Source organism: Scyliorhinus torazame, chromosome 6, assembly GCF_047496885.1.
Source record: "Scyliorhinus torazame isolate Kashiwa2021f chromosome 6, sScyTor2.1, whole genome shotgun sequence".
NCBI lineage: Eukaryota > Metazoa > Chordata > Chondrichthyes > Carcharhiniformes > Scyliorhinidae > Scyliorhinus > Scyliorhinus torazame.
Window position 1 is genome coordinate 242,249,183 of NC_092712.1, and position 17,903 is coordinate 242,267,085.

General features: G+C 45.8%; 1 protein-coding gene across 1 annotated transcript in view; it reads right to left on the minus strand.

Annotated features, from left to right (window-relative positions):
• Positions 1–17,903, minus strand: part of myo10 (myosin X) — a 366,827-nt gene that overhangs the window by 178,859 nt on the left and 170,065 nt on the right. Inside the window, exons 20-23 of the mRNA XM_072509536.1 lie at positions 13,370–13,493; positions 4,089–4,332; positions 3,869–3,964; positions 888–981 (exon numbers count right to left, since the gene is read on the minus strand). Of these exons, the coding sequence (XP_072365637.1) occupies positions 888–981; positions 3,869–3,964; positions 4,089–4,332; positions 13,370–13,493 (558 nt within the window). The remainder of the gene's footprint in view (positions 1–887; positions 982–3,868; positions 3,965–4,088; positions 4,333–13,369; positions 13,494–17,903) is intronic.

Here is a 17,903-nt window from a genome sequence, read left to right on the forward strand (position 1 = left end):
ATCATGAGGGATGTTGACATGGTAGGTAAAGAGACATTGTTCCCATTAATGGAAGGATTGAGAACCAGAGGAAAGAAATTTACGTTAATTGGCAAATGATGGCATGAAGAAAACCTTTTTTATGCAGCAAGTGGCTAGAGTGTGGATTGCAAGGTGGAGACAAATTCAATCATGGCATTCAAAAGGGAATTTGATCATTATTTTAAAAGGAAAGTTGGCAGGGCTATGGGAATAGATGGGGCAGTGGCAATAGGTGAATTGTTCCTGCAGAGAACAGCATAGACATGACAGGCCAAATGGACTTCTTCTGTGCTGTCATTAATCTATGATTCTATAAACTTTCCATGCTCTTGCAAAGGAGTGTGAAAGAACCTTCAAGACGCTTAGGGAATCCTCTCATCACTTGCCCGCTGCGGAGTCATAATGAAATTAAGCTTGTGTTCTTTTAGATCAGATCCACAATTTGGCTTACAAAAACGAACCAAAGGCAATCTTCACAAGTAGACTGATGTCATTACTAAATAAAGGGACAAGTGAATGTTCTGCTCTTTAAAGTGATAGTGCAGTATTTTACAAATACAATGTGAAGTAGTGGATAGAAAGGTAACGGGCGGGATTCTCCGTCCAGCCGCACACATTTTCTGGTGCGGCGCTCCCCCGCCGGCAGCGGGATCCTCTGTCCCACCATCCAATGGCATTTCCCATTGTGGGCACCCCCACGCCGTCAGGAAATCTGCGGGGGTGAGTGCGCTGCCAGCGACATGGAGGATCATGCGGATGGAGAATCTAGCCCAACTCCTTTGTGCTAAATCACCTATCCTTTTAACAAACACTGCCAAAACAAAATCCTTTTTCCCATCAATGACAGAGAAGAACAGAGAACTCACCACTGCATTTTGTGGGTTTGCTTGCTCATCATGCATTTCTCTAATCTCTTGCTCAGTTGATCCTCGAACTTGGCTGAGGATGCTAAACCACTGGCTGCAATACAAGTAGTGAAAGAGATGTAACAATGATACCTAAAAGCAGTTTTTGCTCTAGCGTATATAACTTCTTTAGGTTTTTAAAAAATTGGTTCTAAAATTATACACACAGGCTGGAATTCTCCACTCAACGCCACTCCAATCGGGATTCCTGATTGGGCGGAAAATGGAGTGTCAAGGGAAAAAACAGGTTTACCGCCCCGGTGCATCCATTTCGATTTGATTCATAGACTGGAAGCCCAATGCATCCACCACGCCGCCCCCTCCTCCCACCAGCACGGTTATGTACCGACCCCAACAGTGGGAGATTCTACGGGTGGGCTTTGGTGCAGGTTTGCCCAAGTGTGACCCTGACACGGTGGACCCCAAGGTGGGTCAAGGGGGTTAGTGCATAACCTAGGTGGCCACCCAAAGTGCTTTGGAAGGCCCTCTCCACCCTCCTCCACCACAGCAGCACACATGAGAATGCCCTGACCCCCTCTCCACCACCAACCCCTCCATTAGAGACCCCCATCAGTCACCTCTGCCGGAAAGCTGAACAGCAGGCAAGGCAGTAGAGTGAGAAATCATTGTTTTTTCACTTTACCTTCCCTAAGCAGCAGCTGTTACAGGTGTCAGATGCTTCCTTGAAAGCCAAGTACACTTGAAAAGGCTTCAAATCCCTCGCCAGCCTTTGAAATGCAAATCATCCATTCAATTTCACACAGCAATACCTTTCACTTGCCAGTTATTGACAGTTTTCCTGGTTCCTACACAGCTGCTTAGGGTGTTTGATTATTTTCCTTTCCCTTCTCGCTTGAATGCATCTCAATTACCCTGCTTTTATGCTACCACAATGTTAATAAACACTCTTGCTATGATTGACAGCTCCTCACCACATCAATAGGAGGTAAGAGCTTTCAGAAGAGAAAAATAAGTTATTGGGGAGGGGGGGGGGTTCCTCTGATAGGGGTCCTCTTCTAAGGGGGGGGGGGTGGTCGGGTCACCCTCATGCGTGCGTGCTTTGGGGGAAAGGGGGGAACCTACGATTCCCGTGGTGGTCGGGGGTGGGAAAATGCCCCAATTTCTCATCAGGGGATGGGGGGGCAGGAATTGCATTGTGGGCTGGGGCCAACACCAGACGTCTGTATCAGGTCGTCTGCCCAAAGTGTGCTCTTCCCCATGCACAAATAGTGCCAGCACTTAGGCTCCAGGCCGGAGTATCCCGGCTACAGTTAGACAAGCTTTTTGCCATGAAACCGCTTTCCTCAAAAAAAGACACATTCTCAAATCTTGTGCATCAGCCATTTGTTGACTCGTCATATTCTAAGTCACAAAAAGTTTGAAAGAAATACTTTGGCCCATTCAATTCAGTGACAAATACATGCTAACATATTTCCAATTACTTTTGCTTGCCAATCCGTATGTTTTGGGAGAATAATGCCATAGAACTTTATGTGCAGCTGAGTGGGCGCACATCACATCAAAATGGCTCCTCCAAGAAGTAGCCCACAGTATGGCACCATAATATCAGTCTGGCTCAAGATCTGGAATAAGGCGAGAGTGCCCACCACTGTGTCAAGGATTATGTTTAGGGGGCCAAATTGGATCGCCCCAAAACTGGGACCGGATTGTGATGTTTATGCAAACTTTTAAATCGAAAGATAAAATGCTGTAAATATCCAGCAGATCAGGCAGAGTCTCTGGAGAGAAACAGTTAACATTTCATGCCTTCTGAATGTGGAACAGTACTCCTTCCAGACGTTAGTTTCAGCTGCAAGGTCAGGAATGGCTGCACTGGCATCAAATCAGTGTTATCTGAATGAAATTAAAATTAAAATCGCCTATTGTCACAAGTAGGCTTCAATGAAGTTACTGTGAAAAGCCCCTAGTCGCCACATTCCGGTGCCTGTTCGGGGAGGCTGGTACGGGAATTGAACCCTGCTGCTGACCTGCCTTGGTCTGCTTTAAAAGCTAGCTATTTAGCCCAGTGTGCTAAACCAGCCCCAGTATCTGCTGACTGATATCAGAATCTGCCTACTCTGCATATATACAGTGCACATTCCCCACAGTTGTGCTAATGCTCTCACCCAGCCAACCAATGGACCTTAACTGTGGGATCTGGGGGTCTTGCAAACTTTTGATTTTGTGCAACTACTATTAACACCCAATATGGGAAACGTTTTTCTCACATTACTTCTGCATTTCTTGTCCAAAATCTTAAATCCGTGCCCCCTGTCCTTGTACTATCAATCAGCAGGAACAGATTTTCCTTGTACACTTTATTCAAACCTGTTGTAATCTTGTCCTTGTTGGTGGTGGCAGGATTCGAGGATAACATCTATTCACGATCTCGAGTTTCTGTCAGGGGTCTTCAAGTGACTTAACCGGATTCTCACTCTGCAGATCCTTGGGCATAGTGCTGCTTGATGGACAAGTTGTTGCTGCTTTGAACGATTGGTAGCAAGCTCCTCCGAGTCATTATTTCTGTTCTTCAAGCACAGCTTCAGAGTGTCTTTGAGGCTGTTTTTTGTTCATTTGAGAGTTGAGAAAACAGGACCTTACCCTCCTGCCCGGTGGGGACTTTCTGGGCATTTGGATACAGTATCCAAGCTTTTATCAAATTCCTTTGGTTTACAGAGAACAACACTGCTTCTGCTTGGAGTTATATGGCATGCCTTCACTGTCACTAGGTCAAAACCCTGGAAATTCCTCCTCAACAGCACCGTGGGTATACCCAGACTACATAGACTGCTGCATTTCAAGACGACAGCTCATCACCACCTTTTCAAGGGCACTTAGTGATGGAGAATAAATGCTGGCATTGCCAATAACACTCACATACCATGAATGAATAAATAAAACAGTTGATCAATTCTAATTGAATCTAACAACAAAACAATTACCTGGCATCTTCCGCTGTCTCAGCAATAAGGTAGAAGATGCGATCTTCTATTATTATATTAATGCCATTCTCTTTGCCAGTGTCATCAATAATCTCCCTAATAATGAAAACAGAATCACAGAATTGTTTTAACACAATGCCTGTACAGAAAAACAAGGTCAGTTGCTGTACATTATTACCAAGCAGCTTGAACAACGTGACTTCATTAAAGTGAAGATTACCTCGCAGATCTGATATCGATGGTTCCTTTTAACTTTTCTTCACTGTCATTCTCAAAATACATTAGTTTGCTTTCTCTCAGAACAAACCAGCGCCTTTTCCAGTTGCGTCTTGATAAAGTTGATGTGCCGCCACCTTTCTTGTGCAACCATCCCAGCTTCAAGGCTTCTTGTTTTGAACGGAACCACATGAATGTTTCATCCTTTAAAACACACCATCGGCGTTTCCACGTATTCATCAGGCCTCCTAAGAAATAAATGCACAAAAGTTGAGTGTCTTTGTGAAGGAGTTGACCTAAATTAGGAGTAAACCAGCAAATGCTGGCTCAGCCAGCAATGCCCACATCCCATGAATGAATTTAAAAAATACAGAAAATTGCTAAGTAATATTTCTGAATAAGAAACCTAATTAGTTAAATAAAACAAAATGAAGATGACAGGGCAGATGATGTGTTCTAGCCATAGCATGTAGTCAAAGATTATCGAGGGCAGACATGAATGTGGAGTTCAGGTCACAATGAGATCAGCCATGATCTTATTGAATGAGGAGCAGCTTGATGGGCCAAATGGTTTACTCTTGCACTTATTTCTTATGAACTTGTGATCTTAGAGACTGACAGCTTACATAAAAGAGAATAAAGTCTTTTACAGGCATTCAGAGGGGGGCTGGGCGGGGGTGGTGAGGAGTGGTGCTGATTATGGATGTAAATGGGGATTCCTACATGGAGGCAGTTGGCAAGGTTCAGCTAATAAATGAGTGCTTTGCATCCATCTTTGCCAAGGATGAAGATGGTGCCCAAGTCCTAATGAAAGAGAAAATAGTTGAGACACTGGATCAGATATAAGCTGATAAAGGAGGTACTAGATAGGCTGGCTGTACCTAAAGCTGGTAATATTACCAGGACCTGAAAGGTTGCATCTAAGGACACTAAGGCAGTAAGGTGAATATTGCAGAGGCAGTGGCCATAAGTTCATGATTCTCCTTAGATGCAAGAAGTCCCCCAGCTGCAGGTCAGTAGATTCAACTCCAACTGGTGGAGAAGCTTTTAGAAAGAATAATGTGGGACAAAATAAGCAGTCACTTGGGCAAATGCAGATTAAATAAGGAAAGCCAGCATAAATTTATTAAGGGAAAATTGTGTTCAACTAACTTGCCTGAAATAGTCATGAGGTAATGGGAGGCTGGGTGAAGGCAAGGCTGTCAATGTGGTGTACATGGTAAGTGCCACATAACAGGTTTGTCAGCAAAGTTTGAGCTCATGGGTTAAAAATAAGTAGCAGGACAGATATGAGATTAGCCAAGTGACAGAAAGTAGAGTAGTTTTTACAGATCAGAGGAAGGTATATTGTTGGGTTCTCCAGAATTCAGTGTTTTTTTGATACATATTAAGACCTAGACTTTTGTATAGAGGCATAATTTCAAGATTGTGGACGACACAAAACTTGGCAGTGTTGTGAACCGTGAGGATAGTTGTTAAACTTCAAAAGGCGATAGACAGGTTGGTAGAATGGATGGACCAGAGGCAAATGAAATTGAATGCAGAGCAGGGTAAAGTGATTCAGTGTGAAGAATAAGCACAGACAATATACAATAATTTTTTTAATTTGAGTGTTAGACACATGTAGTGTCTCCCACCCGCCCTCCTCCTCTAACCTACTAATAAAACCCATTGGTGTGAGGTAAGTACCATATAGTATTATTATTATTATTTTATTTTTTAAAATTTAATTTAGTTGCTAGCCAGACCTTGGTAGAAAGTTAGAGGGATGGCAGGGAAGGGAGTGCAATGTTCCTCCTGCAGGATGTTTGAGGTGAGGGATGCCGTTAGTGTCCCTGCTGATTTTACCTGCAGGAAGTGCTGCCATCTCCAGCTCCTCCAAGACCGAGTTAGGGAACTGGAGCTGGAGTTGGAAGAACTTCGGATCATTCGGGAGGCAGAGGGGGTCATAGATAGCAGCTTCAGGGAATTAGTTACACCAAAGATTGGAGATAGATGGGTAACTGTAAGAGGGACTGGGAGGAAGCAGTCAGTGCAGGGATCCCCTGCGGTCGTTCCCCTGAGAAACAAGTATACCGCTTTGGATACTTGTGGGGGGGACGACTTACCAGGGGTAAGCCATGGGGTACGGGCCTCTGGCACGGAGTCTGTCCCTGTTGCTCAGAAGGGAAGGGGGGAGAGGAGCAGAGCATTAGTAATTGGGGACTCGATAGTCAGGGGCACAGATAGGAGATTTTGTGGGAGCGTGAGAGACTCACGTTTGGTATGTTGCCTCCCAGGTGCAAGGGTACGTGATGTCTCGGATCGTGTTTTCCGGATCCTTAAGGGGGAGGGGGAGCAACCCCAAGTCGTGGTCCACATTGGCACTAACGACATAGGTAGGAAAGGGGACAAGGATGTCAGGCAGGCTTTCAGGGAGCTAGGATGGAAGCTCAGAACTAGAACAAACAGAGTTGGTATCTCTGGGTTGTTGCCCGTGCCACGTTATAGTGAGATGAGGAATAGGGAGAGAGAGCAATTAAACACGTGGCTACAGGGATGGTGCAGGTGGGTGGGATTCAGATTTCTGGATAACTGGGGCTCTTTCTGGGGAAGGTGGGACCTCTACAGACAGGATGGTCTACATCTGAACCTGAGGGGCACAAATATCCTTTGTGGGGGGTTTAAACTAATGCAGCAGGGGCATGGGAACCTGGATTGTAGTTTTAGGGTAAGGGAGAATGAGAGTATAAAGGTCAGGAGCACAGATTTGACGTCGCAGGAGGGGGCCAGTGTTCAGGTAGGTGGTTTGAAGTGTGTCTACTTCAATGCCAGGAGTATACGAAATAAGGTAGGGGAACTGGCAGCATGGGTTGGTACCTGGGACTTTGATGTTGTGGCCATTTCGGAGACATGGATAGAGCAGGGACAGGAATGGATGTTGCAGGTTCCGGGGTTTAGGTGTTTTAGTAAGCTCAGAGAAGGAGGCAAAAGAGGGGGAGGTGTGGCGCTACTAGTCAAGAGCAGTATTACGGTGGCGGAGAGGATGCTAGATGGTGACTCATCTTCCGAGGTAGTATGGGCTGAGGTTAGAAACAGGAAAGGTCACCCTGTTGGGAGTTTTCTATAGGCCTCCAAATAGTTCTAGGGATGTAGAGGAAAGGATGGCGAGGATGATACTGGATAAGAGCGAAAGTAACAGGGTAGTTGTTATGGGAGACTTTAACTTTCCAAATATTGACTGGAAAAGATATAGTTCGAGTACATTAGATGGGTCGTTTTTTGTACAGTGTGTGCAGGAGGGTTTCCTGACACAATATGTTGACAGGCCAACAAGAGGCGAGGCCACGTTGGATTTGGTTTTGGGTAATGAACCAGGCCAGGTGTTGGATTTGGAGGTAGGAGAGCACTTTGGGGACAGTGACCACAATTCGGTGACGTTTACGTTAGTGATGGAAAGGGATAAGTATACACCGCAGGGCAAGAGTTATAGCTGGGGGAAGGGCAATTATGATGCCATTAGACGTGACTTGGGGGGGATAGGTTGGCGAAGTAGGCTGCAAGTGTTGGGCACACGGGATAAGTGGAGCTTGTTCAAGGATCAGCTACTGCGTGTTCTTGATATGTATGTACCGGTCAGGCAGGGAGGAAGGCGTAGAGCGAGGGAACCGTGGTTTACCAAAGAAGTGGAATCTCTTGTTAAGAGGAAGAAGGAGGCCTATGTGAAGATGAGGTGTGAAGTTTCAGTTGGGCGATGGATAGTTATAAGGTAGCGAGGAAGGATCTAAAGAGAGAGCTAAGACGAGCAAGGAGGGGACATGAGAAGTATTTGGCAGGTAGGATCAAGGAAAACCCAAAAGCTTTCTATAGGTATGTCAGGAATAAGCGAATGACTAGGGAAAGAGTAGGACCAGTCAAGGACAGGGATGGGAAGTTGTGTGTGGAGTCTGAAGAGATAGGAGAGATACTAAATGAATATTTTTCGTCAGTATTCACTCAGGAAAAAGATAATGCTGTGGAGGAGAATGCTGAGACCCAGGCTATTAGAATAGATGGCATTGAGGTACGTAGGGAAGAGGTGTTGGCAATTCTGGACAGGCTGAAAATAGATAAGTCCCCGGGGCCTGATGGGATTTATCCTAGGATTCGCTGGGAGGCCAGGGTAGAGATTGCTGGACCTTTGGCTTTGATTTTTATGTCATCATTGGCTACAGGAATAGTGCTAGAGGACTGGAGGATAGCAAATGTGGTCCCTTTGTTCAAAAAGGGGAGCAGAGACAACCCCGGCAACTATAGACCGGTGAGCCTCACGTCTGTAGTGGGTAAAGTCTTGGAGGGGATTATAAGAGACAAGATTCATAATCATCTAGACAGGAATAATATGATCAGGGATAGTCAGCATGGCTTTGTGAAGGGTAGGTCATGCCTCACAAACCTTATTGAGTTCTTTGAGAAGGTGACTGAACAGGTAGACGAGGGTAGAGCAGTTGATGTGGTGTATATGGATTTTAGTAAAGCGTTTGATAAGGTTCCCCACGGTAGGCTATTGCAGAAAATACGGAGGCTGGGGATTGAGGGAGATTTAGAGATGTGGATCAGAAATTGGCTAGCTGAAAGAAGACAGAGGGTGGTGGTTGATGGGAAATGTTCAGAATGGAGTTCAGTTACAAGTGGCGTACCACAAGGATCAGTTCTGGGGCCGTTGCTGTTTGTCATTTTTATCAATGACCTAGAGGATGGCGCAGAGGGGTGGGTGAGTAAATTTGCAGACGACACTAAAGTCGGTGGTGTTGTCGACAGTGTGGAACGATGTAGCAGGTTACAGAGGGATATAGATAAGCTGCAGAGCTGGGCTGAGAGGTGGCAAATGGAATTTAATGTAGAGAAGTGTGAGGTGATTCACTTTGGAAGGAATAACAGGAATGCGGACTATTTGGCTAATGGTGAAGTTCTTGGAAGTGTGGATGAGCAGAGGGATCTAGGTGTCCATGTACATAGATCCCTGAAAGTTGCCACCCAGGTTGATAGGGTTGTGAAGAAGGCCTATGGAGTGTTGGCCTTTATTGGTAGAGGGATTGAGTTCCGGAGTCAGGAGGGCATGTTGCAGCTGTACAAAACTCTGGTGCGGCCGCATTTGGAGTATTGCGTACAGTTCTGGTCACCGCATTATCGGAAGGACGTGGAGGCTTTGGAGCGGGTGCAGAGGAGATTTACCAGGATGTTGCCTGGTAAGGAGGGAAAATCTTATGAGGAAAGGCTGATGGACTTGAGGTTGTTTTCGTTGGAGAGAAGAAGGTTAAGAGGAGACTTAATAGAGGCATACAAAATGATCAGGGGGTTAGATAGGGTGGACAGTGAGAGCCTTCTCCCGTGGATGGAAATGGCTGGCACAAGGAGACATAGCTTTAAACTGAGGGGTAATAGATATAGGACAGAGGTTAGAGGTAGGTTCTTTACGCAAAGAGTAGTGAGGCCGTGGAATGCCCTACCTGCAACAGTAGTGAACTCGCCAACATTGAGGGCATTTAAAAGTTTATTGGATAAACATATGGATGATAATGGCATAGTGTAGGTTAGATGGCTTTTGTTTCGGTGCAACATCGTGGGCCGAAGGGCCTGTACTGCGCTGTATCGTCCTATGTTCTAATAATGGATACAATTCGAAAGCGAGTGCAGAAGTAGGTGGACCTAGGGATATATGTGCACAAATCATTAAAGGTGGCAGGTTAGGTTGAGAATGTCATTAGTAAAACACAAGGGCTCCAGAGCTTTATCAACACAGAAATAAAAAAGGAAGGGATTTATGGTGAAACCATGTAAAACAAGGGTTAACCTCAACCAAAGTATTTTCCTAATTCAATCATGAAATGTGGGTGTCACTGGCTAGGCCACCATTTATTGCCCACCCTTAATTTCCCTTCAGAAGGGGGTGGTGAGCTGCCTTCTTGAACTGCTGCAGTCTGTGTGGTGTAAGTACACCATGGTGCTATTAAGAAGGGAGTTCTAACATTTTGACCCAGAGACAGTGAACGAACGGCGATGTTGTTCCAAGTCAGGATGGTGTGTGGCTTTGATGGAACTTCTAGGCGGTGCTGTTCACTTGCATCTGCCACCCTTGTCCTTCTAAATGTTGTGGTCATGGATTTAGAAGGTGCTGTCTAAGGAGCCTTACAGAGTTGCTACAGTTAGGGCAGTGGATGTTGTCTATATGGACTTCAGTAAGGCCTTTGACAAGGTCCCTCATGGTAGACTAGTACAAAAGGTGAAGTCACACGGATCAGGGGTGAGCAGGCAAGGTGGATACAGAACTGGCTAGGTCATAGAAGGCAGAGAGTAGCAATGGAAGGATGCTTTTCTAATTGAAGGGCTGTGACCAGTGGTGTTCCACAGGGATCAGTGCTGGGACCTTTGCTCTTTGTAGTATATATAAATGATTTGGAGGAAAATGTAACTGGTCTGATTAGTAAGTTTGCAGACGACACAAAGGTTGGTGGAATTGCGGATAGCGATGAGGACTGTCAGAGGATACAGCAGGATTTAGATTGTTTGGAGACTTGGGCGGAGAGATGGCCGATGGAGTTTAATCCGGACAAATGTGAGGTAATGCATTTTGGAAGGTCTAATGCAGGTAGGGAATATACAGTGAATGGTAGAACCCTCAAGAGTATTGAAAGTCAAAGAGATCTAGGAGTACAGGTCCACAGGTCATTGAAAGGGGCAACACAGGTGGAGAAGGTAGTCAAGGAGGCATACGACATGCTTGCCTTCATTGGCCGGGGCATTGAGTATAAGAATTGGCAAGTCATGTTGCAGCTGTATAGAACCTTAGTTAGGCCACACTTGGGGTGTAGTGTTCAATTCTGGTCGCCACGCTACCAGAAGGATGTGGAGGCTTTAGAGAGGGTGCAGAAGAGACTTACCAGAATGTTGCCTGGTATGGAGGGCATTAGCTATGAGGAGCGGTTGAATCAACTCGGTTTGTTCTCACTGGAACAAAGGAGGTTGAGGGGAGGCCTGATAGAGGTCTACAAAATTATGAGGGGCATAGACAGAGTGGATAGTCAGAGGCTTTTCACCAGGGTAGAGGGGTCAATTACTCGGGGGCATAGGTTTAAGGTGCTAGGGGCAAGGTTTAGAGTAGATGTACGAGGCAAGTTTTTTACGCAGAGGGTAGTGGGTGCCTGGAACTCGCTACCGGAGGAGGTGGTGGAAGCAGGGACGATAGTGACATTTAAGGGGCATCTTGACAAATACATGAATAGGATGGGAATAGAGGGATACGGACCCAGGAAGTGTAAAAGATTGTAGTTTAGTCCGGCAGCATGGTTGGCACGAGCTTGGAGGGCCGAAGGGCCTGTTCCTGTGCTGTACATTTCTTTGTTCTTTGTTTGTTTGTAGCTGGTATACATTGCTGAAAGTGGTGGAGCGAGTGAATATTTGTGGATGTGGTGTTGTTGGAGCTGCACTCATCCAGCCAAATGGAGAGTGTTCCATTACATTGCTGACTTGTGCCTTGCAGATGGTGGACAGGCTCTGGCGTGTCAGGAAGCAAATTACTCGCCGCAGGATTCTTAACCTCTGATCTGCTCTTGTAGCCACAGTATTTATATGGTTAGTCCAGTACAGTTTCTAGTCAATATGTTGATAGTTGGGGATTCAGCGATGGTAATGTCACTGAATGTGAAGGAGCAATGTTTCGATCCTCTCTTGTTGCCTGGCACAAATGGTAGTTGCCACTTGTCTGCCCAAGCTGTGTTAAATTCTGGGCGCCACACTTGAAGAAGGATGTGAAGACATTTGAGAGAGTGCAGAAAAGACTCACATGAATGGTTCTAGGATTGAGGAATTTCAGTTATGTCGACAGATTGAAAAGCTGGGCCTATTCCCCTTGGAGAAAAGACGATTAACAAGCAATTTGATTGCGATATGAAAAATCAAGGGGTCTACACAGATTTGACAAGGAGAAACTCTTTATCTTGGTGGAAGGTTTGAGAACCAGAGGACACTGATTTAAGGTGATTGGCAAAAGCAGCTGTGGTTACATAAGGAAAAGAAATTTTGCAGCGACTAGTTAGGATCTGGAATGTACTGCCTGTTGTGGGGAAGACAGATTCAATCACGATTTCCACAAGGAAATTGGATTATCTGAAGAAAAAGCTCTTTGCATGACGACAGGGAATTGCAGGGGCAGTGACACAAGATGAACTGCTCTTGACAGCTGAACGGCTGCCTTCTGTGTTGGAACCATTTTATGATTCACATCTTCAGAACAGCCCCAGAAAAAACTTGCATTTATATAGTGCCAAAGTGCTTTACGGCAAAACAAATACTTCAGAAAAGTGTAGTCACTGCTGCAATGTAGATCCAATCACCATGTAGCAAAGTCACATGAACACCAATGTGATAATGACCAGAAAATCTGTTTTAATAATGCTGATTCAAGGAATTCTCCCAGAGATATTTCCACTGCTCTTCTTTGAGGTATGCCATGTGGTCTTTTACATACACGTGAGGGGACGTGTTGGGTCTTGCTTTAACACCACAAACTGTGTATCACTGCATTACAGTGTCAGTCTCAATTTTTGTGATAAAGAACAGGACTTGAATCCACAACCTTCTGGCTCTGACTTGAGATTGTTACCAACTGACCCTTCTCTTCAAAAGCATTTCAATAATTTTATGGTTGCTGTTACAATCTATTGAAATACGGAAGCCGATTTGAATTAATGAAGATCTGGAAACAGCAATGATAAATAACATTCTGGTTTGTTTTAATGATGTTGCCTAGGTTAAGAACATCTCTGCTCTTCTTCAAATTGTTAAATGGGGTCTTTAACATTTATCCGAGAGTGCAGACAAGACCTTGGTAGAACAGCTTATCCTAAGCTGCACCTCTGACATTCCAACACTTTCTCAGTACCATGAGAGTCACTCCGATCCAGTTATCTAACTGCCAGAATCTGTTCCGTTGGGCAGCTTCTACTATGCTGACTCCACTCCCACCAGTCAGCTCCTGCTGTGCTCAAGTGGGAGCTGGACTTAACCATTTTAATAAGAGTCTAATGTTGGCAAGTCTGGCTCCAACTGACCTCTGCCACCACTGAGTTAAAATTGGGATTTGTGTGTTTAAGACTATGGAGTGGGACTGGATTCCATGTCTGAGCCAAGCTAGATGTAAGCAGCTTAACTTCCTAATTTTTAATCCCTTGGGATTGATGAAAACAGCAGATGACTAGCTCAGAAGTTTGCTTAGGCAGTTGCAATAGGTTTATGTTTATGTTATACTTCTGATAAATTTGTTCTTACCTTTCATATACAGGAAACTGTGAAAATATGGCAGACTGACACAACTGTAAACAGAGTCTCGTCGGTAAGCCAGCTCTTCATCGGTGTCAAATCTTGAATCCAAATCATCGTCACTCTCTTCAAACTATAGCGAGGGAAAATAAATTGTAAATAATAGATAATGCCAACATTTTTTAAATTTTTAAAATAATTTGTGCATGTTTATGAAAGATAACTCCAAGACGAGGCCGTTAAATCTCGTGAACGAGATCGCGCGAGGCATCGTGATCTGGACCTTGCCCTCACTGGGTGAGGCTCATTCAAATAGGTCTGCGCCGGACTCTACCAAGGCCAGGGATTGAATGCCCATGCCTGGGAGACTTGGCCATGGCGTTGTTCAGCACTGGTCCACACAAACGTGCACCAGGTGTGACAGCACCTGAGGGGGGGAGGAAGGGGGGGGGGGGGGAGAGAAGAGGTAGTGGAATGGGTGGTCTCCCATGCCATCGGAGGCCCCTGGGTGGTCAGACTCGGGGGAGGGTGTTAACATTGCACACTCACTGACACCCAGGCATCTGGGCACTGCCAGCCTGGCACCATAGCAGTGCCACTCCCACAGTACTGACCCTCTGACGGTGTTGCACTAAAACTGAACTGGACTAGCCACATCAATACTGTGGCTACCAGGGCAGGTCAAAGGCTATGAATCCTACAGCAAGTATCTCAACTCCGGACCCCCCAAAGCCTGTTGACCATCTTCAACGCACAAGTCAGGAGTGTTATAGAACATAGAACATTACAGCGCAGTACAGGCCCTTCGGCCCTCGATGTTGCGCAGACCTGTGAAACCACTCTAAAGCCCATCTACCTTATCGTCCATATGTCTATCCAATGACCATTTGAATTCCCTTAGTGTTGGCGAGTCCACTGTTGCAGGCAGGGCATTCCACAACCTTACTACTCTCTGAGTAAAGAACCTACCTCTGACATCTGTCTTATATCTATCACCCCTCAATTTAAAGCTATGTCCCCTCGTGCTAGACATCACCATCCGAGGAAAAAGGCTCTCACTGTCCACCCTATCCAATCCTCTGATCATCTTGTATGCCTCAATTAAGTCACCTCTTAACCTTCTTCTCTCTAATGAAAACAGCCTCAAGTCCCTCAGCCTTTCCTCATACGATCTTCCCTACATACCAGGCAACATTCTGTTAAATCTCCTCTGCGCCCTTTCCAATGCGTCCACATCCTTCCTATAATGCGGCGACCAGAATTGCATGCAATACTCCAAATACGGCCGCACCAGAGTTTTGTACAGCTGCAACATGACCTCATGGCTCCGAAACTCAATCCCTCTACCAATAAAAGCCTTCTTAACAACCCTCTCAACCGGAGTGGCAACTTTCAGGGATCTATGTACATGGACACCGAGATCTCTCTGCTCATCCACACTGCCAAGAATCTTACCATTAGCCCAGTACTCTGTCTTCCTGTTATTCCTTCCAAAATGAATCACCTCACACTTTTCTGCATTAAACTCCATTTGCCACCTCTCAGCCCAGCACTTCAGCTTATCTATGTCCCTCTGTAACTTACAACATCCTTCCGCACTGTCCACAACTCCACCGACTTTAGTGTCATCTGCAAATTTACTCACCCATCCTTCAACGCCCTCCTCCAGGTCATTTATAAAAATGACAAACAGCAGTGGCCCCAAAACAGGTCCTTGTGGTACACCACTAGTAACTGGACTCCAGTCTGAACATTTCCCATCAACCACCACCCTTTGTCTTCTTCCAGCTAGCCAATTTCTGATCCAAACTGCTAAATCTCCCTGAATCCCATGCTTCCGTATTTTCTGCAGTAGCCTACCGTGGGGAACCTTATCAAACACTTTACTGAAATCCATATACACCACATCAACTGCTTTACCCTCATCCACCTGTTTGGTCACCTTCTCAAAGAACTCAATAAGGTTTGTGAGTGCCTCACCCTTCACGAAACCGTGTTGACTATGTCTAATCAAATTATTCCTTTCCAGATGATTATACACCCTATCTCTTATAAACCTTTGCAAGATTTTGCCCACAACAGAAGTAAGGCTCACTGGTTTATAGTTACTGGGGTTGTCTCTACTTCCCTTCTTGAACAAGAGGACAACATTTGCTATCCTCCAGTCTTCTGGCACTATTCCTGTAGACAAAGATGACTTAAAGATCAAAGCCAAAGGCTCAGCAATCTCCTCCCTAGCTTCCCAGAGATAATAACCCTAGGATAAATCCCATCCGGTCCAGGGGACTTATCTATTTTCACCCTTTCCAGAATTGTTAACACCTCCTCCTTATGAACCTCAAGCCCTTCTAGTCTAGTAGCCTGAATCTCCGTATTCTCCTCGACAACATTGTCTTTTTCCTGTGTGAATACTGACGAAAAATATTCATTTAGCACCTCTCCTATCTCTTCGGACTCCAAGCACAACTTCCCACTTTTGTCCTTATGGAATACTCTCCACTTGCCTGGATGAGTACAGCTCCAACAACACTCAAGAAGCTTGACACCACCCAGGCAAAGCAGCCCACTTAACTGTGATATATTTCCAAGTCAGGGTGGTGAGTGACGTGGAGGGGAACCTCCAGGTGGTGGCTCTATGCTGTAACCAGAGCTTTTCACAGTATACATTAACGATCTGGAAGAAGGAACTGAAGGCACTGTTGCTAAGTTTGCAGATGATACAAAGATCTGTAGAGGGACAGGTAGTATTGAGGAAGCAAGGGGGCGGAGAAGGATTTGGTCAGGCTAGGAGAGTGGGCAAAGAAGTGGCAGATAGAATACAATGTGTGAGGTTATGCACTTTGGAAGGAGGAATTTAGGCATAGACTATTTTCTAAATGGGGAAATGCTTAGGAAATCAGAAGCACAAAGGGACTTGCGAGTCCTTGTTCACGATTATCTTAAGGTTAATGTGCAGGTTCAGTCGGCAGTTAGGAAGGTGTTATAACCTGCCTGCTTACCACTGGCTGGGGACTAATGGCAATACCATAATCCTTAGGGAGTATGAGCTTCCCCAATGAGGGGAGCGGAGAAATCAAAAGCAGATTCCCTGCATAAATAGAGTTGGCCAGTTTGGAACCAGCTGGAGAGGGGTGAGCAGCAAGGGAGTTGCTGCTACGGTTGTATATGTGTGTTATTGTAAATAAATGTCATTTCTTTATATCCTTCAACTCGTGCTGGATTCTTCGTGGCCCTCACAAAACGGCGATGAGGACGTGACGGAGACACAGGATGCCTCAGAGGGGGAGTCATCGGGCCCACGGGCTGTGGATGTACAACCGTTATGCCGTTCATCACCGAAGCGCCGTTCTCCGGCTCGTTACACGCCGCCCGATCCAGCACCTCGTGTAAATGGTGTCCGGCCTGCGGCAAAACGAGTCCGACGCCCTCCTTCGCCAGGGTCTTCGGTGGATTCCTTGGACTTTGTGTGTGTGTGTGTGTGTGTGTGTGTGTGTGTGTGTGTGTGTGTGTGTGTGTGTGTGTATGTGTGGGGGGGGGAATGGGATGTTATAATGGGATGTTTGTGGGCAGCACGGTAGCACAAGTGATTAGCACTGTGGCTTCACAGCGCCAGGGTCCCAGGTTCGATTCCCCTCTGGGTCACTGTCTGTGTGGAGTTTGCACGTTCTCCCCGTGTCCGCGTGGGTTTCCTCCGGGTGCTCCGGTTTCCTCCCACAGTCCAAAGACGTGCAGGTTAGGTGGATTGGCCATGCTAAATTACCCGTAGTGTCCATAAGGGTTGGGAGGAGTTATTGGGTTGCGGGGAGAAGGTGGAAGTGAGGGATTAATGTGGGTCGGTGCAGACTCGATGGGCCGAATGGCCTCCTTCTGCACTGTAATTTCTATGTAAATCTATGTAAAATAACCTGCCTGCTTACCACTGGCTGGGGACTAATGGCAATACCACAATCCTTAGGGAGTATGAGCTTCCCCAATGAAGGCGGGGGGGGTTGGAGAAATCATGAGCGGATTCCCTGCATAAATAGAGCTGGCCAGTTTGGAACCAGCTAGAGAGGAGTGAGCAGCAAGGGAGTTGCTGCTGCTGTTGTTGTGTAGATATATGTTATTGTAAATAAATGTTATCTCTTTCTATTCTTCAACTCGTGCTGGATTATTTGTGGCCCTCAGAAGAAGAAGGCAAATGCAATGTTAGCATTCATGTCAAGAGGGCTAGAATACAAAGCCAGGGATGTACCTCTGAGGCTGTATAAGGCTCTGGTCAGACCACATTTGGAGTATTGTGAGCGGTTTTGGACCCCCTTTTTAAGGAAGGATGTGCTGGCCTTGGAAAGGGTCCAGAGGAGGTTCACAAGAATGATCCCTGGAATGAACAGCTTATCGTATGAGGACCGGTTGAGGACTCTGGGTCTGTACTCGTTGGAGATTCGAAGGATGTGGGGGATCTTATTGAAACTTACAGGATACTGCGAAGCCTGGATAGAGTCTACGTGGAGAGGATGTTTCCACCTTTAGGAAAAACTAGAACCAGAGGACAGAATTTCAG